Below are 13,495 nucleotides of genomic sequence, written 5' to 3' on the forward strand. Positions count from 1 at the left end.
ACACACCTTATCCAGCCTAGTATTTGGAATAGAGTTTTCAGAAACAACTTTATTCCTATTTTTCCACAAATTCCAAACAGTGAACAGAAAAATAAAGCACCAAGGAGTGGACCCTTTTGTGTCTGACAACACTCAAATAGTTTTGTTTCAGCCACTCATCAAAGTTAGCAAAAAAGGAATTGACAAGGGATGGAGGAACCTCCACTTTCCTTCAAACATCATGAGCATATACACAATCACGGAGGATATGGACAATGGTTTCATCCTGATCTCTACACAAAGGACATACCTTGTCACAATTGATGCCTCTTGCCGCAAGAACATCCTTCACTGGAGCACTCCCATGCAAACATAGCCAAAGAAAATTTGAAATTCTCGGTAAAATATCTAATTTCCAAATCCATTGTCCATGGAATTGCATGACAGGTTCCTCCCCTTGCTTAGCCAATCGGTAAGCAAACCTGGTAGTGAAATCTCCATTATTTGAGAATTTCCACATCAGAATATCTCTCCCACTTCCATGAAGTTGAATTGGGATTGCTTTAATCTTCTCTTTAATGGGCTAAGGGAGATCAAAGGACATCAGCTTCCAATTCCAATTTTGGCTACAATATAGCTCAGCAACTGTCAGATTTTGTTCTCCTTGCCTAAGAGGTCCTTCAACCATACACCTAAGAGACGCACCATTTATCCAGTTGTCCAGCCACACCTTTACCCCAGATCCATTTCCAATCCCCCAAGAAATTCCATTCGTTTTGATCCTTTTACTACTCAAAATTTTCATTTTTTATTCCTTTTTTATACTATACATGCCATCTATTTTTGTTAGAATTTTGATTTACTAGGCATCAGTTAAATATCGTCCTTCAAAAAATGCCAACCCATAATTCTAATTATGCTAATAATTTACTTCTTCAGTGCCAAAGAATTACTGGCACGTCATCATATAATGCCAAATAATAATATTTCCAAATTACCAACTTAAATATATAATATGAGACAAAAATGAAAATTTTAAAACGTAAAAGATTTAAACAATAACAAGTATATATAATTGTCGCATGCAGTTTTGATGTTGACCTGTGAGTGTATCCTTTTATCTCATTCATTTTCTTATATATATATATATATATATATATATATATGTTTGTGTGTGTGTGTTTTTATCTGCAAGAAAAAAAAAAAAAAGCAATAACAAATACCATGATTAGCGTCTCTAGTATATAATTTGCTTTATTGACAACAAAATATGTTACTATTTTGTCATTTACTTGCTTCTTCAATTGCGATTTGCACAAGTCAACCTCCTATACATGACGACACTGTCCTAAATCATAGTACCAACTTACATGCGCATTTCAACGACGTCGATTGTAACATCGTCTCGTCAGTTTACTTTCCATTTGCTGCTCTTTGACAAATGATTAAAAAGTCTTGGCGGTAATGTCCTAACTGAAAAATCCCAACAAAAACAAACATGGGAGTGCACGGTCTCTGGGAACTTCTGGCCCCCGTGGGCCGCCGCGTGTCCGTGGAAACCCTCGCCGGCAAAAAGCTCGCCATCGGTACCCCTAACCCTAACCCTAAAACCTCTTAATTAATTAATTAATTAATCAAAGTTAATGTTTTTGAGAAATTGCAGATGCGAGCATATGGATGGTACAATTCATGAAGGCGATGCGAGACGAGAAAGGCGAGATGGTACGGAACGCACATTTGTTAGGGTTCTTTCGCCGAATTTGCAAGCTCTTGTTCCTCAGAACCAAGCCCGTCTTCGTCTTCGACGGCGCCACCCCTGCTCTCAAGCGCCGCACCGTCATCGCCCGCCGCAGGCTCCGCGACAAAGCCGTCGCTAAGGTCCGAAAGACCGCCGAGAAGTTGCTCCTCAATCAGGTCAGCTTTTCATCACCGCTTAGTTTTGTTACTTGATTAGTTCAACTCTCGTTCTGCTGAAGTCTTAATTTGGTAATTAGTGAAAAATGTAATATTAAGTTTTGATCGGATGTTACTCGTTCGAGTGTATGACTTCAGATAAAATAGAATGGAGGATAAGAATTCGCGCGGATTTTTGAGTTTTGTTGTGAGCCTTTTGTTTGAGTGTATGGCTTAAGATAGAATAGAGCGGAGGAAATGAATACGTGTGGCCGACCCTAACTAATCTGTTGAGGATTTATAGCTGATTTCAAGATTTTGGGATTAAGGCTTGTTGTTGTGAGCCTCGTTTGTAATTTGATGCGTTAGGTTTTGGATTTAGAAAAAAAAAGGTGTTTTTTGCGATGGACATTATGTGAAATTTGAAATGTTGTGTTTTTATTCGTGGAATTCTCTCTATAACTGTGCTTTGTTTTTTTTTGTTATTCAATGTATTTGGTTTTGGATGTAGAGAAGTCAGCTTTGCGTTTTGTGATGGACAATTTACGTGCTTCAGTGTTTTTGCTAGGACTCTATGGCTTTAGTAATTGAAGTAATTATGAACAATGTAGAGTATTTTAGGAGGATTTCGTTTTTCAGTCTTTGTTGGATTGGTGATATAATTCGGGATATGAGATTGGATTTAGTCCTAGATTCTAATTTTTATTGCATAAGGTTTTTCGAAAATGGAAAAAAAAAAAAAGTCTGTGCCTGAGAACATCATTTCTAGAAGATCATTGGATTAAACAGAGGGTATAGGTTTGAGTTTTTAATGTTGATATCTTGGTTCTTGTTTACAGCTCAAGGCAATGAAGCTGAAAGAACTGGCAAAGGATATTGAGAAGCAGAAGCAGAAGCAGAAGACTGATCCCAAGGGTGAGACAATTTTGTCAGATCAAGCCAACATGGAGGGCAGTCAGTCAGAAAGGAATGATAGTGTTTCTGGGAGTTTCAATCAGGAGAAGCTAGATGAAATGTAAGCTGCACACACGATTTATACTTATGAGGTTATCTTTCAAATATGTGGTTATGATTTTTGTTGATTGTTTGAATGAATTTATATAGGCTGGCTGCATCTATTGAAGCAGAGGAACGTAGGAGGTTTGCTAAAAATGCATCGACATCCTCTGCTGCTGCTCTTCCTTCTGAGGAGGAGGATGGCAATGAAGAAGAAGTGATGATACTGGTGAGTTTATACTCTGTAGGCTCTAAATCATTACCTACTGTCATTAAAGTCTACATAGATATTGCCGATCATGGTTGTACACTATACTTGGTCAGGATGGCTTAATCAATACCCATATTTGGGAAAGTCTGTCTTTCATCATGTCGTGAGGTTTCTAAGTCTGAGTGCTAATAGATGCTCATGTTCTCTTCCTGGCCGGTGTTCTAAATATTTTGGGGGTTATTGCATACAATTTATTTTGCAGCCAGCAGAGCATGGTGAAGTTGATCCAGCTGTGTTAGCGGCTTTACCTCCATCAATGCAACGTGATCTTCTTGTTCAGGTTGGTGTCCTTATATACATTGTTATGGGGTTTGTGGTAGGTCATATGTATTGCATCTTCCTTTCTTATGATGTTGTCATCCAAGAGCTTGCTCTATGTTGTTTCAATATATTATTCAGAATAGTGAAAAAGAGTCCTTTTCATCAGCCCATCAGTATCTCTGTTTTAATTTGTAGCCTTTTTGTCTGATTCTATTTATTTATTTTTTTGTATGGGTTTTTTGGGGGTTATTTGGTGTAACAGCTCAAGGGAAAGATGATGAAAAATTTGACGGTGGATGTTGAGAACCAGAGACAGATGAAGCATGATGACTCTAAGGGTAAGAAGATTTTGTCAGATGAAATTGATGTGCTTGCTTATACTCCAAACAATGATGATCTGGTATCGAGGAGTGACAATCAGGAAAAGCTAGATGAAATGTAAGCTGCCTACATGGTTGTAGTTTACAAGGGTAATTTAACTATGTGGTTTTATAAAATCTTTTTATGATTGTTTCTAATGAGTAAATTTAGGCTGGCAGCATCTATTGCAGCAGAGGAAAACGGGATGTTAGCTAACAATGCATCTGAATCTGGTGCTCCTTTTCCTTCTGAGGATGAGGATAGAAAAGAATATGAAGACGAAGACGAAGATGAAGATGAAGAAATGATGCTGGTAAATATCTGCTTGGTGGACATTTGGGGTTATTACCATTTGTTATTACAGTTGATGACATACTGTGTATTATGGTTATTGGGGAATGGAAATAAGATTATCACGTGCCTCTGTCCCTATGGGTTTTGAGCTTATTTTGGGGGCATTGGATATGCTTGAAATGGGTCTGATTTCTGCGTGAATCATACATTAGTAATGGGCTGTATGGGAACAAGATACTGTCACACTATTACCATATCTGTCAGACAAACACTTGTGATTATGGTTGGTTTGTACTATTATGTCAGGGTAGCTTTCTCAACACCCGTAGTTAGAAAATAAAGACTCTCTTTGGAGTTTAGGTTTAGGCCTCAGTGTTAATCTTAACTTGACCTCTACCTGTGTCTATGCTTAGTATCATATATTTTGTCCATAGGTGGTCCCAATCTCGGGAAAAGGAGGATGGTTGGGGTAGGTTGATGGCTAGCCTAAAATTTATTCATTCTATTGTGAATGGATCTGTTACAGATAATCATTGTGGTTTCCTATGCGACTTTAGATAGAATAGAATAAAGGAAAAAAAATACGTATGGCCGACCCTTGCTACTCTGTTAAGGATCCATAGCCGACCCCAAAATGTTGGGACCAAGGCTTTGTTGTTGTTTTTTGTGTTAATCTTTTCTTGCCAGGCTTATTGATCTATATTATATATTGTTGGTTATTGCATTGAATTATTTTGCAGCCTGCAATTAATGGTGAAATTGATCCAACTGTTTTAGCTTCTTTGCCTCCATCAATGCAACTTGATCTTCTTGTTCAGGTAAGTGCTTCATGTATATTGGTAATTAGTTCTTCTCAGCACAGGAAGTTACCTTTCACCTCCTCAACATCCCTCTTATTTTGACATTTATTATTGATGTCCTCTATGTAGATGAGAGAAAGATTGATGGCAGAAAACAGACAAAAGTATCAGAAAGTCAAGAAGGTTGGTTCTAGAATGCCTTCATACGTATATCTGGTTCATGTTAAAGTATATGCCAGGTTGCAAATATGGCATACTCTACCACTAACTAATAGAAGTTGTCTGCTGTTAAAACCAGTCAGAACGTTATTCAGATGAGAAATGCATTTTGGCTTGCAATTGATTGATTGGAATTGCTGGGATGCACTGATACTTAAGCACTGTAGTGGTGATGTGGGAAACCCTGCTTAATATTCCCCTAATCCCCCTTAAGTGCACTTAAATGGCAATGGTCCATGTCTGAGTTTACAGCAAAGTGGTGCAAACTAAATGCAGAGAAGCAGTGTCACTTATAAGAATGCATAACTATTAATAAAATTTCCTGGTCTTGTAGGTAGGACTATGGAGTAGGAAAGAAAGAACTTGATTATTTTGCCAATTTCTTGCTTAAATTTGAAGTTCTTTGGCTTATCTTATGGTGAAATTATATAAAAAGTGAAGGATAAAAGTGTATGTGGAAAGAAGTAATGCTTCTAGGGGGCATAGGGTGGTTTTGGTTGAGTTCATACTATGCACCTAAGACTTCTGTGCTATGTTTGTTGATTTAGTGTTTGCACCTTTAGAGAGGAAATGAGATGCTAGTGGTGGAAGTTGTTGATTGAGTTAAGCGTTCTATTTTTTGTATTGATTTTTTTTGTTATTTAAAATTTTTTATGTGTAATTGATTTTGGTAAAGAATTGTTAGTTCAGAAAACATATCATGCATACTTATGTCTAATTAACTATGTAATTATTAGTTTTTCCATTATTAGAACTCTTTATTTACACAAGGCATACTTTGGTGATACTTGGATTTTTCAGAATTCTTGAATTAAAGCAACATGTAAGGTTCCAAAGTCTTTTAGCACAGATTATTATCTCATTTGATTGTATCCTCCTCACTTCATTAGTAGGATATCAGTTGTGTAAATGTATTATATAGCGTGGTAATCTGTGCTATATAAGTTATATATTAAATGTGTCCAAGGTTTGGCTATTATTTAGAAGTCTCTGTCTACAATCTCACAGGATCTGTTATCTTTATCTTATTGAAATAATGTTTTCTTGCTTTATTTTTGTACTTTTATTTGAATCTTTTGGATGTCATCTTATTACTGGTGCTTTTCTTGCACATCTAGGATCCTTCAAAGTTCTCTGAGCTGCAAATACAAGCTTATCTCAAAACTGTTTCTTTCCGTCGGGAGATAGATGAAGTGCAGAAATCTGCTGCAGGGAGGGGAGTAGGAGGTGTACAGACTTCTCGGATTGCATCTGAAGCCAACAGAGAATTTATCTTCTCGTCATCATTTACTGGTGATAAACAGTGAGTAATTGTCTTTTCAATGTTTTGTTTGTTAATTATGCATGACATGTAGTGTGTACCCGCTTAAAAGTTGGAACTCATTTAATTTTGTAATTTAGTTAGGTTGCATTTTTTATCTTTGGCAGGAGGGGTGGTGGGGGTGGGGGGATTATTTTTCTTTCATTAGATTAATGACTTTTTTTTCACTTACAACATTCTTAAATGCCTCAGAGCTCTTACGTCAGCCAAAGCACAGAGAAATGTAGATAAGAAACAAGATACACTGGGGGAGCATCCTTCTCAAGATTCAACCAATAATGTAGCATCTACTAGTAAATCTGATAATGTAGCATCTACTAGTAAATCTGATACTGTGACTAGTTCAGTAGAGGGGTTCAATGAATCTAGAACAGTTTCTGATGACAATATTATGACATTTCTGGATGAGAGGGGGCGTTTTCGCGTCAGTAGAGTAAGAGCCATGGGGATCCGTATGACCCGTGATATACAAAGGAATTTGGATTTGATGAAAGAGATTGAGAATGAGAGTGCAAATGCAAAAAAGATTGCAAATACTCAAACTATGCTCAATAGAAGTGAAATTAGTCTCCCAGTAAGTTTTCCTAGTGAAGATCGGTCTTTAAAAACTTCACATGACAGAAATAGTGAATCTGTTGATTTGAATCAGAGAAATGAGGAATCCATGTTAAAAATTGATTCTTTCATAGAGATATCCTTTGAGGATGAGGGGGATAACAAATGTCTTGATTGTGATGATGATCTATTTGCTCGTTTAGCAGCTGTAAATCCAGTAAGAATCACTACTGACAATATCCTGTCAAGGAAGCAACCTTCTAATTCTGACTCAGACTGTGACTGGGAGGAAGGAATCATCAAAGGGAAAGGTAACAATTTTTCTAATGATGTTAGAGGGGAAATTATGCCCTCCCTTGAGGAAGGTAACATTAATGATGAGAGTGATGTGGAATGGGAGGAAGGAGTTTGTGACTTCCCTAAAAGCACCTCCTCTTGTCAAGCTGAATCAAGAACAGTTTCTAAAGGTTGGTTGGAAGAAGAGGCTGATATGCAAGAGGCAATAAGGAGGAGTCTTGAGTATGTAGGGGATAAGGAAGCTAGTCTTAATATGCCTCAAGATGAGAACATTTCCATCGAAAATGTTCATGAAGGTATTGGACTCTCTGAACAAAAAAACAACATGGTTAAGAAGCTTCTGCTGGAGGAGAATGGAGCTAAAAATAATGATTCATTTTGTGAAATTGTGGATGGAGTGGAGAAGCCAGATAATGTGGCTGGAATAACTGTCTCAGAAGCCATTAGTTTTTCTGGGAGTCAGTCAAACTCATCTGTGGCTTATAATTCTGATCACTCCGGAATGCTGATAAATAAGCCATGTGAAACCTATGTAGGTTCCTGTTCTGAACAATCAATGCAAGATGCAAGCAAAAAGGGGAGTTTGTACAGTGAAATGCCTTGTGCTGAATCTGTGACCCCTATGGAAAAGGACGCCCCTGTGATTGCAGAACAACTTTTGGATACATTTAGTGTGGGTGCTAGCTTATCTACTTTTCCTAACAGGGGTTCAGAGGGTAGTTCTCATATTGCTGATGCCATATCTGGTGCCAATACCAATAGCATTCGCATTGGTGACAAGATAAATGACACTGAAGCTGAACCAATTCATTTTACTGATGAGGCTGACCCTGCTTTTCCTCTGAAGAAGTTATCTGCAAAATACTTAACAAATGACATTGATTTTCCCCAGAAGTTGGCTGCAGAAAACAAATATGACAATCATGTTGAGGAAAGGGAGCAAAACAAGGAAAAATATCCCTTTGGGGGAAATGAAGATTTGCAGTTCGAAGTTGCAGAGGCTAATTTGGAGGAGGAAATGCTAATTCTAGATCAAGAATTTATGAATCTAGGAGATGAGCAGAGAAAGCTTGAGCGTAATGCAGAATCTGTCAGCAGCGAGATGTTTGCAGAATGTCAGGTGTGGCTTAAAGTTTTTAGTACTTGAATAATATATATGTTCACAATTAACTGGTTAGTTGGACTGGCTTGATTTGCTATCTTTTTTTGTGCCTGACATATTATTCACTCATCTCTTAATAACTAATAATAGTGGGAGGGCCAAATCCACTCCTAAAAAAGAAAGTTTATTGCCTACAGCTCATAAAAGGCTTTTTAAACATTTTTTGAATGCATATTATGTGCACTCTGTAATGTGTATTGATTTTTGGATGTCGTTGAATTAAAAAATGTGAATTTTGATGCATCTTTTGAACGTATAACTTCCTGGAATGAGTTGGAAGGTTATAAGGTTTATTATTTCCTTTGCTCATGCATATATATTTTACTTGGTCAAATAAATACTTTTGCATTTGGTTGGTTTTGAGGAATTTTGTTTTTACTTTCTAAGAGCTCTTTTTCAGTGAGGTATTTATTGGAAAAAGATAAATCCATTATAATTTTGATGAATCTGCAGGAACTACTGCAGATGTTTGGATTGCCTTATATAATTGCACCAATGGAAGCAGAAGCTCAGTGCGCTTATATGGAACTTGCAAACCTTGTTGATGGTGTTGTGACCGATGACTCCGATGTGTTTTTGTTTGGGGCAAAAAGTGTTTACAAGAATATATTTGATGATCGAAAATATGTCGAGACATACTTCATGAAGGTCTGTGTTTGATGGAGACTCATGCCAATTCTCCCTAATCTAAGTATAAGACCCAAATATATATATATATATATATATATATATATATTTAGTTTGAATTTATTTTATTCTTTTAAGAGTATACAGTCTTATCTTTGTTTTCATTTTTCTTTGTCAGGCTTTGTTAGACGAGATTATTTACTTAAATTCTGATCTTGGAAGCATTTTGTTGCCATTGTTCTCCTAGAAAAGTACTTTTGATTTCTTGATATGGATTTTTTTTTTTGCGGGGGGGGGGGGGGGGGGGAGGGGGGGAGTTTGGTGTTGAAAAAAACCCATCTGCTTTTATGGTCATTGCTAATTTCATTGATCTGATTCTTTTGATGTTGGCTTTGTGAGGTGCATATTAAAATATTATTTTGTTCAACTAGAGTGGAGACTTTGATTTTAACTTGGATCCTTTATTTCTTGTTCCCTTCCTAGTGCTCTATTTAGTTATTTGGGTCCCCTTTTCCTTTTTTATTCTTCATTTTTTTAAATAATTAAATTATGCAGTGCAATCTTCTTATATCAATTGTTCATGCATTTTATTTGTCAGGACATTGAGAAGGAGCTTGGCCTGACAAGAGAAAAATTAATTCGGATGGCATTGCTTCTTGGAAGTGATTATACTGAAGGTGTCAGGTAATTAACTGCAGCAGATTTGACTTCTTCTGTGATTGGGAGCTTATGCTAGTCTTTAGGTCAGGTTTTGTCACAGATATCTTTGATTTTTACCTGTTAGAGATTTTTTTTTTTTGGGCAAATTACTTGTTATGGTATCTTGTGCTATTGCTCATTGTCATTTATGATGGTAGAAATTAAAATTGTTTATTTGTTTTCGTAAGGGTGCTGAGTTCAGTTGCTAACTTAAGACATTATTCACTGTATTTTGAATGTAGCGGGATTGGCATTGTCAATGCTATTGAGGTTGTAAATGCATTTCCTGCGGAAGATGGCCTCCATAAATTCCGGGAATGGATTGAGTCACCAGATCCCACCATCCTTAAGAAGTTTGATGCTGAAACAGGATCAAGTTTGAAAAAAAGGGGACCTAAAGTTAGTGATGGTTTGAATTGCTCAAAAAGCAATATAAATGATGTGTCTGCATTGGACCAAAACATTTCTCAAGCTCAAGAACAGAAGCAGTCTGTAATTGACATGCATGACATAAAGCAGATTTTCATGGATAAGCATGTAATTGTCAGGTTCCCTGCCTTTTATTATTTATGGAAGAATTTCAATTTCTCTGTTTTTTTAATATGTTACACTCTCTTATCCCCGTTAAACAGAGAAATGTAAGCAAGAACTGGCACATTCCTTCTTCTTTTCCAAGTGAAGCAGTTATCACAGCCTACTCTTCCCCACAAGTGGACAAGTCAACTGAGCCTTTCACATGGGGAAAGCCAGATCATTTTGTTCTTCGCAAGTGAGCTATTTGTTGACTTTTAACTTCTAGGTTTATTGAATTCCAGCTTTTATGTTGATTATTCTCCATATTTAGATACCAGGAAAAATGTGAGAACTTGTCTATAATTTTAGTGATTTACAGCTAGGTTCACTGTGTACTTCTTTCTCTTTCATGAATTGAAGGTGGTCTGTCTACTATCTTCCTGCTAAAGTTATCCACTAGAGTCTTAGTTTGAATGAGAAGTCGTTTTTTTATCATGTTAGTTCATGTATATTGTAGACATGCTCTAACATATTCTTGGTGATCATGGGGTAATTTCTTGTGTTGGACTGCGTTTTTTATTGGAGTATGTTAAGTTTGTAGATTGCATGTTTGGACTGATATCTTTATAGACAACTTTATGAAAGCTCCTGCCCACTGCTTCCAGTATGTGGTTTCTGGATACATCTGACTATGGCATAGATTATTCTTTGTGTGTTTGACATGATTTTGAAATGCATGATGATTATCAAATCATTATTATTATTATTGTTATTTTTGTTTTTGTTTTTATTTTTATTTTTTGCGTACAGATTGTGTTGGGATAAGTTTGGTTGGGGTAGCCAGAAGGTAGATGAGTTGATAGTACCTGTTCTGAAGGAGTACGCTAAACATGAGGTTAAGGGCTCAAGCACTCTGTCTCCCCACCATCTCCTCTCTTGCTCTCTGTGTCTCTCTCACATGTTCACGCAGGCAGTCTTATCTAGCATCACCTAATACTAAATTAAAATTATTTGATGCATATAATCTCAGGGATCTTCATTTTGTTTGCTGTGTCATATTCTCAGTTATGGATTCATTCATCTGTCTCTTATTTTGAAGAATGATGCTGATAATGTTTGTTGTTTGTTTGGTGAAGACTCAATTGCGGTTGGAAGCATTTTACACTTTTAATGAACGATTTGCAAAAATTCGTAGCAAGAGAATTAAGAAAGCTGTTAAAGGAATCACAGGAAACCAAACCTCAGAGTTGATGGATGATCCCTTGCAAGAGGTTTCTAAAAGTAGAAAGAAAAGAAGAGTAGGCCCTGCTGAACCTGGGGATAAAAACTCTGAAAAGCCTTCAAAGAATGATGTTCAGAATCAGAGTAAATATACGAAAAAATCTACACCCAAGCAGTCAAGGAAAAGGAGGAATGGTGGAGAGTCTGTTCTGTCTATAGAGGAGAATCTAGGAACAACTATGGAGGAAGAAGGCAGGCGAAATCAGAACAGAGGATTGCGTGGGAAAGGAAGAGGCAGAGGAAGAGGGAGAGGCAGGGGGGTAGGACGAGGAAGGGGTACAAGAAGTTCTGGTTTGGAATCTTGTGCAAGCAGCGAGGATGACAGTAGTGATGAACAAGAAGTTCTTGTGGACAAGATAGAAGGGCCAGAACAAGTGAGAAGGGTAAGTTACAATCTTTTCTATGCTCCATTAATAAATAATAATTATGCGGAAATATCACTATCAAGGAGTTAGTGTCACCATGCCTTCTTTCAAATATATATATTGTGCTTTGCCATTCAATTTGTATTGTGACCTCGTATTGTGACTTCGGAAATGTAAGCGATTGAAGCAAATAATTTGTTGTAGTATTTTCTTTCTTCCTTTGGCCAACTTTAACAATTTTCTTTCTGCATATTGTCCTGCTTGTATCTTTCAGTCAAGGCGATTTCAGAAGCCTGTAAATTACAGTGTGTATGACTTAGAAGCTGATGATGTGGACAAGTCATCAGACCGAAGTGATGAAGGATACTCTGATGAAGAGGCAGTAGAACTAGATCTATCTTTGGCCCAGGGTGTAAGGGGAGATGCTGCTGCTGGTCATGACGAAAAGAAACACCTTGATTCAGGAGCTCCTGCTCTTGAGGAGAACTTGCATAGAGACAATGTAGAAATGGGCGGTGGGTTTTGCACTGATGAATTTGAAATTGGTCGACCAAATGTGAGCCCATATGGCGATTCTTTTGAGGCTGAGTTTTCTAAAGACTACCTCGAAGTAGGAGGTGGATTTTGCTTGGATGAAGGTGAGACACAGAATGACCAAGATGGAGCTCATGACCCAAGTATGGCTACTGCCTCAGGAAATGCTGAGCTATCCCACTGCTCTGGTTTAATGGATGAAGCAGATCTTGATTGTGGTTCTGTTCAATTTAACTTTGGCCCCAAAGGTGCCTTAAATGAAGCCCAAGATAGTGAGAAGACAGATGCATATGATACCGAGTCCAAACTGGACCATCTAAATGCCTCGAGTAATGATAATAATTCAAAGGAGCATCTGTCTCTGCAGGATAATTCTAAAAATGATACTGGGACCACTTCTCTAGGAGGTCTAAGTGCTATGCCTTTTTTGAAAAGAAAGCGAAGGAAGAGCTGAAACCTGTAGATTCACGGTGTTTTTAGATCAGTTTATTCTCCTTTTGTTTTGATTTATTTATTTATTTTGGTGTATATCACTCTCTATTCTCTCTTTTCATTTATAAGAGCTTATGAGGTCCACCAAGATTGTTTTTTTGAGCTTCAAGAGGGGAATTAAAGCTTAAATTTGTACAGAATTGTATATCATTGACACTTTTGAAGAAAATAGATCAATTTAAATATGAAATGATATGAGAATGTTGAATATTTTACATCTGGATCTGATTTGTCACTTGTGTCCAATAAGGTTGGGTAGAGTGTGTCATTTGATGTGACGTAAGTTTTGGATTGTCAATGAAATTACAATTGAGTAGTACAATTTGTCGAGTTGAAGAGGACAAAACCTCGACAAAATCTATGTTAATCCTTTTATTTATTAGTTTATTACTGTTCCCACTAATTTTAAACCCATAGTCTAGTCTGCTTCTTAGAGTAAGAAACAAGCATTATTTTTTTTTTGGTACTTATAAACAAGCATTATTTTAAATATGGATGATAATGAGAATCATTACATAATTGATGCCTTTTTCATTTCGGACAAAGATATATTGATTGCCTGGGGTCTGTCTCTCA

At 36.9% G+C, this 13,495-nt stretch overlaps 1 protein-coding gene across 2 annotated transcripts; it reads left to right on the forward strand.

Annotated features, from left to right (window-relative positions):
- The first annotated feature begins 1,344 nt into the window (after positions 1-1,344).
- LOC142619209 (DNA repair protein UVH3) lies at positions 1,345-13,142 on the forward strand. Of its 2 annotated transcripts, XM_075792283.1 has the most exons (18): positions 1,345-1,565; positions 1,643-1,893; positions 2,712-2,887; positions 2,977-3,097; positions 3,342-3,419; positions 3,663-3,838; positions 3,932-4,073; positions 4,795-4,872; positions 4,984-5,037; positions 6,192-6,376; positions 6,587-8,366; positions 8,862-9,056; positions 9,634-9,719; positions 9,977-10,271; positions 10,367-10,503; positions 11,058-11,142; positions 11,384-11,911; positions 12,168-13,142. In XM_075792283.1, the coding sequence occupies exons 1-18, from the start codon at positions 1,478-1,480 to the stop codon at positions 12,879-12,881; spliced, it is 5,169 nt and encodes a 1,722-aa protein (XP_075648398.1). In that variant the 5' UTR covers positions 1,345-1,477; the 3' UTR covers positions 12,882-13,142. The 2 variants fall into 2 exon arrangements, with proteins under 2 accessions (XP_075648398.1, XP_075648405.1); XM_075792290.1 differs by lacking the exons at positions 1,345-1,565; positions 1,643-1,893; positions 2,712-2,887; positions 2,977-3,097; positions 3,342-3,419 and having other exon boundaries at positions 3,702-3,838; positions 3,940-4,073.
- Positions 13,143-13,495: the final 353 nt, after the last annotated feature.

Source organism: Castanea sativa, chromosome 1 (assembly GCF_040712315.1).
Source record: "Castanea sativa cultivar Marrone di Chiusa Pesio chromosome 1, ASM4071231v1".
NCBI classification, from domain to species: domain Eukaryota; kingdom Viridiplantae; phylum Streptophyta; class Magnoliopsida; order Fagales; family Fagaceae; genus Castanea; species Castanea sativa.

What these genes read in the sequence shown, in the direction of transcription:
- LOC142619209 (XM_075792283.1), top strand. Translation starts at nt 1,478, where the DNA reads ATGGGAGTGCACGGTCTCTGGGAACTTCTGGCCCCCGTGGGCCGCCGC. An exon ending in AGATGTTTGCAGAATGTCAG is followed by an intron (nt 8,367 to 8,861) that starts GTGTGGCTTAAA and finishes ATGAATCTGCAG; the next exon opens with GAACTACTGCAGATGTTTGG. An exon ending in AGATTTTCATGGATAAGCAT is followed by an intron (nt 10,272 to 10,366) that starts GTAATTGTCAGG and finishes CCCGTTAAACAG; the next exon opens with AGAAATGTAAGCAAGAACTG.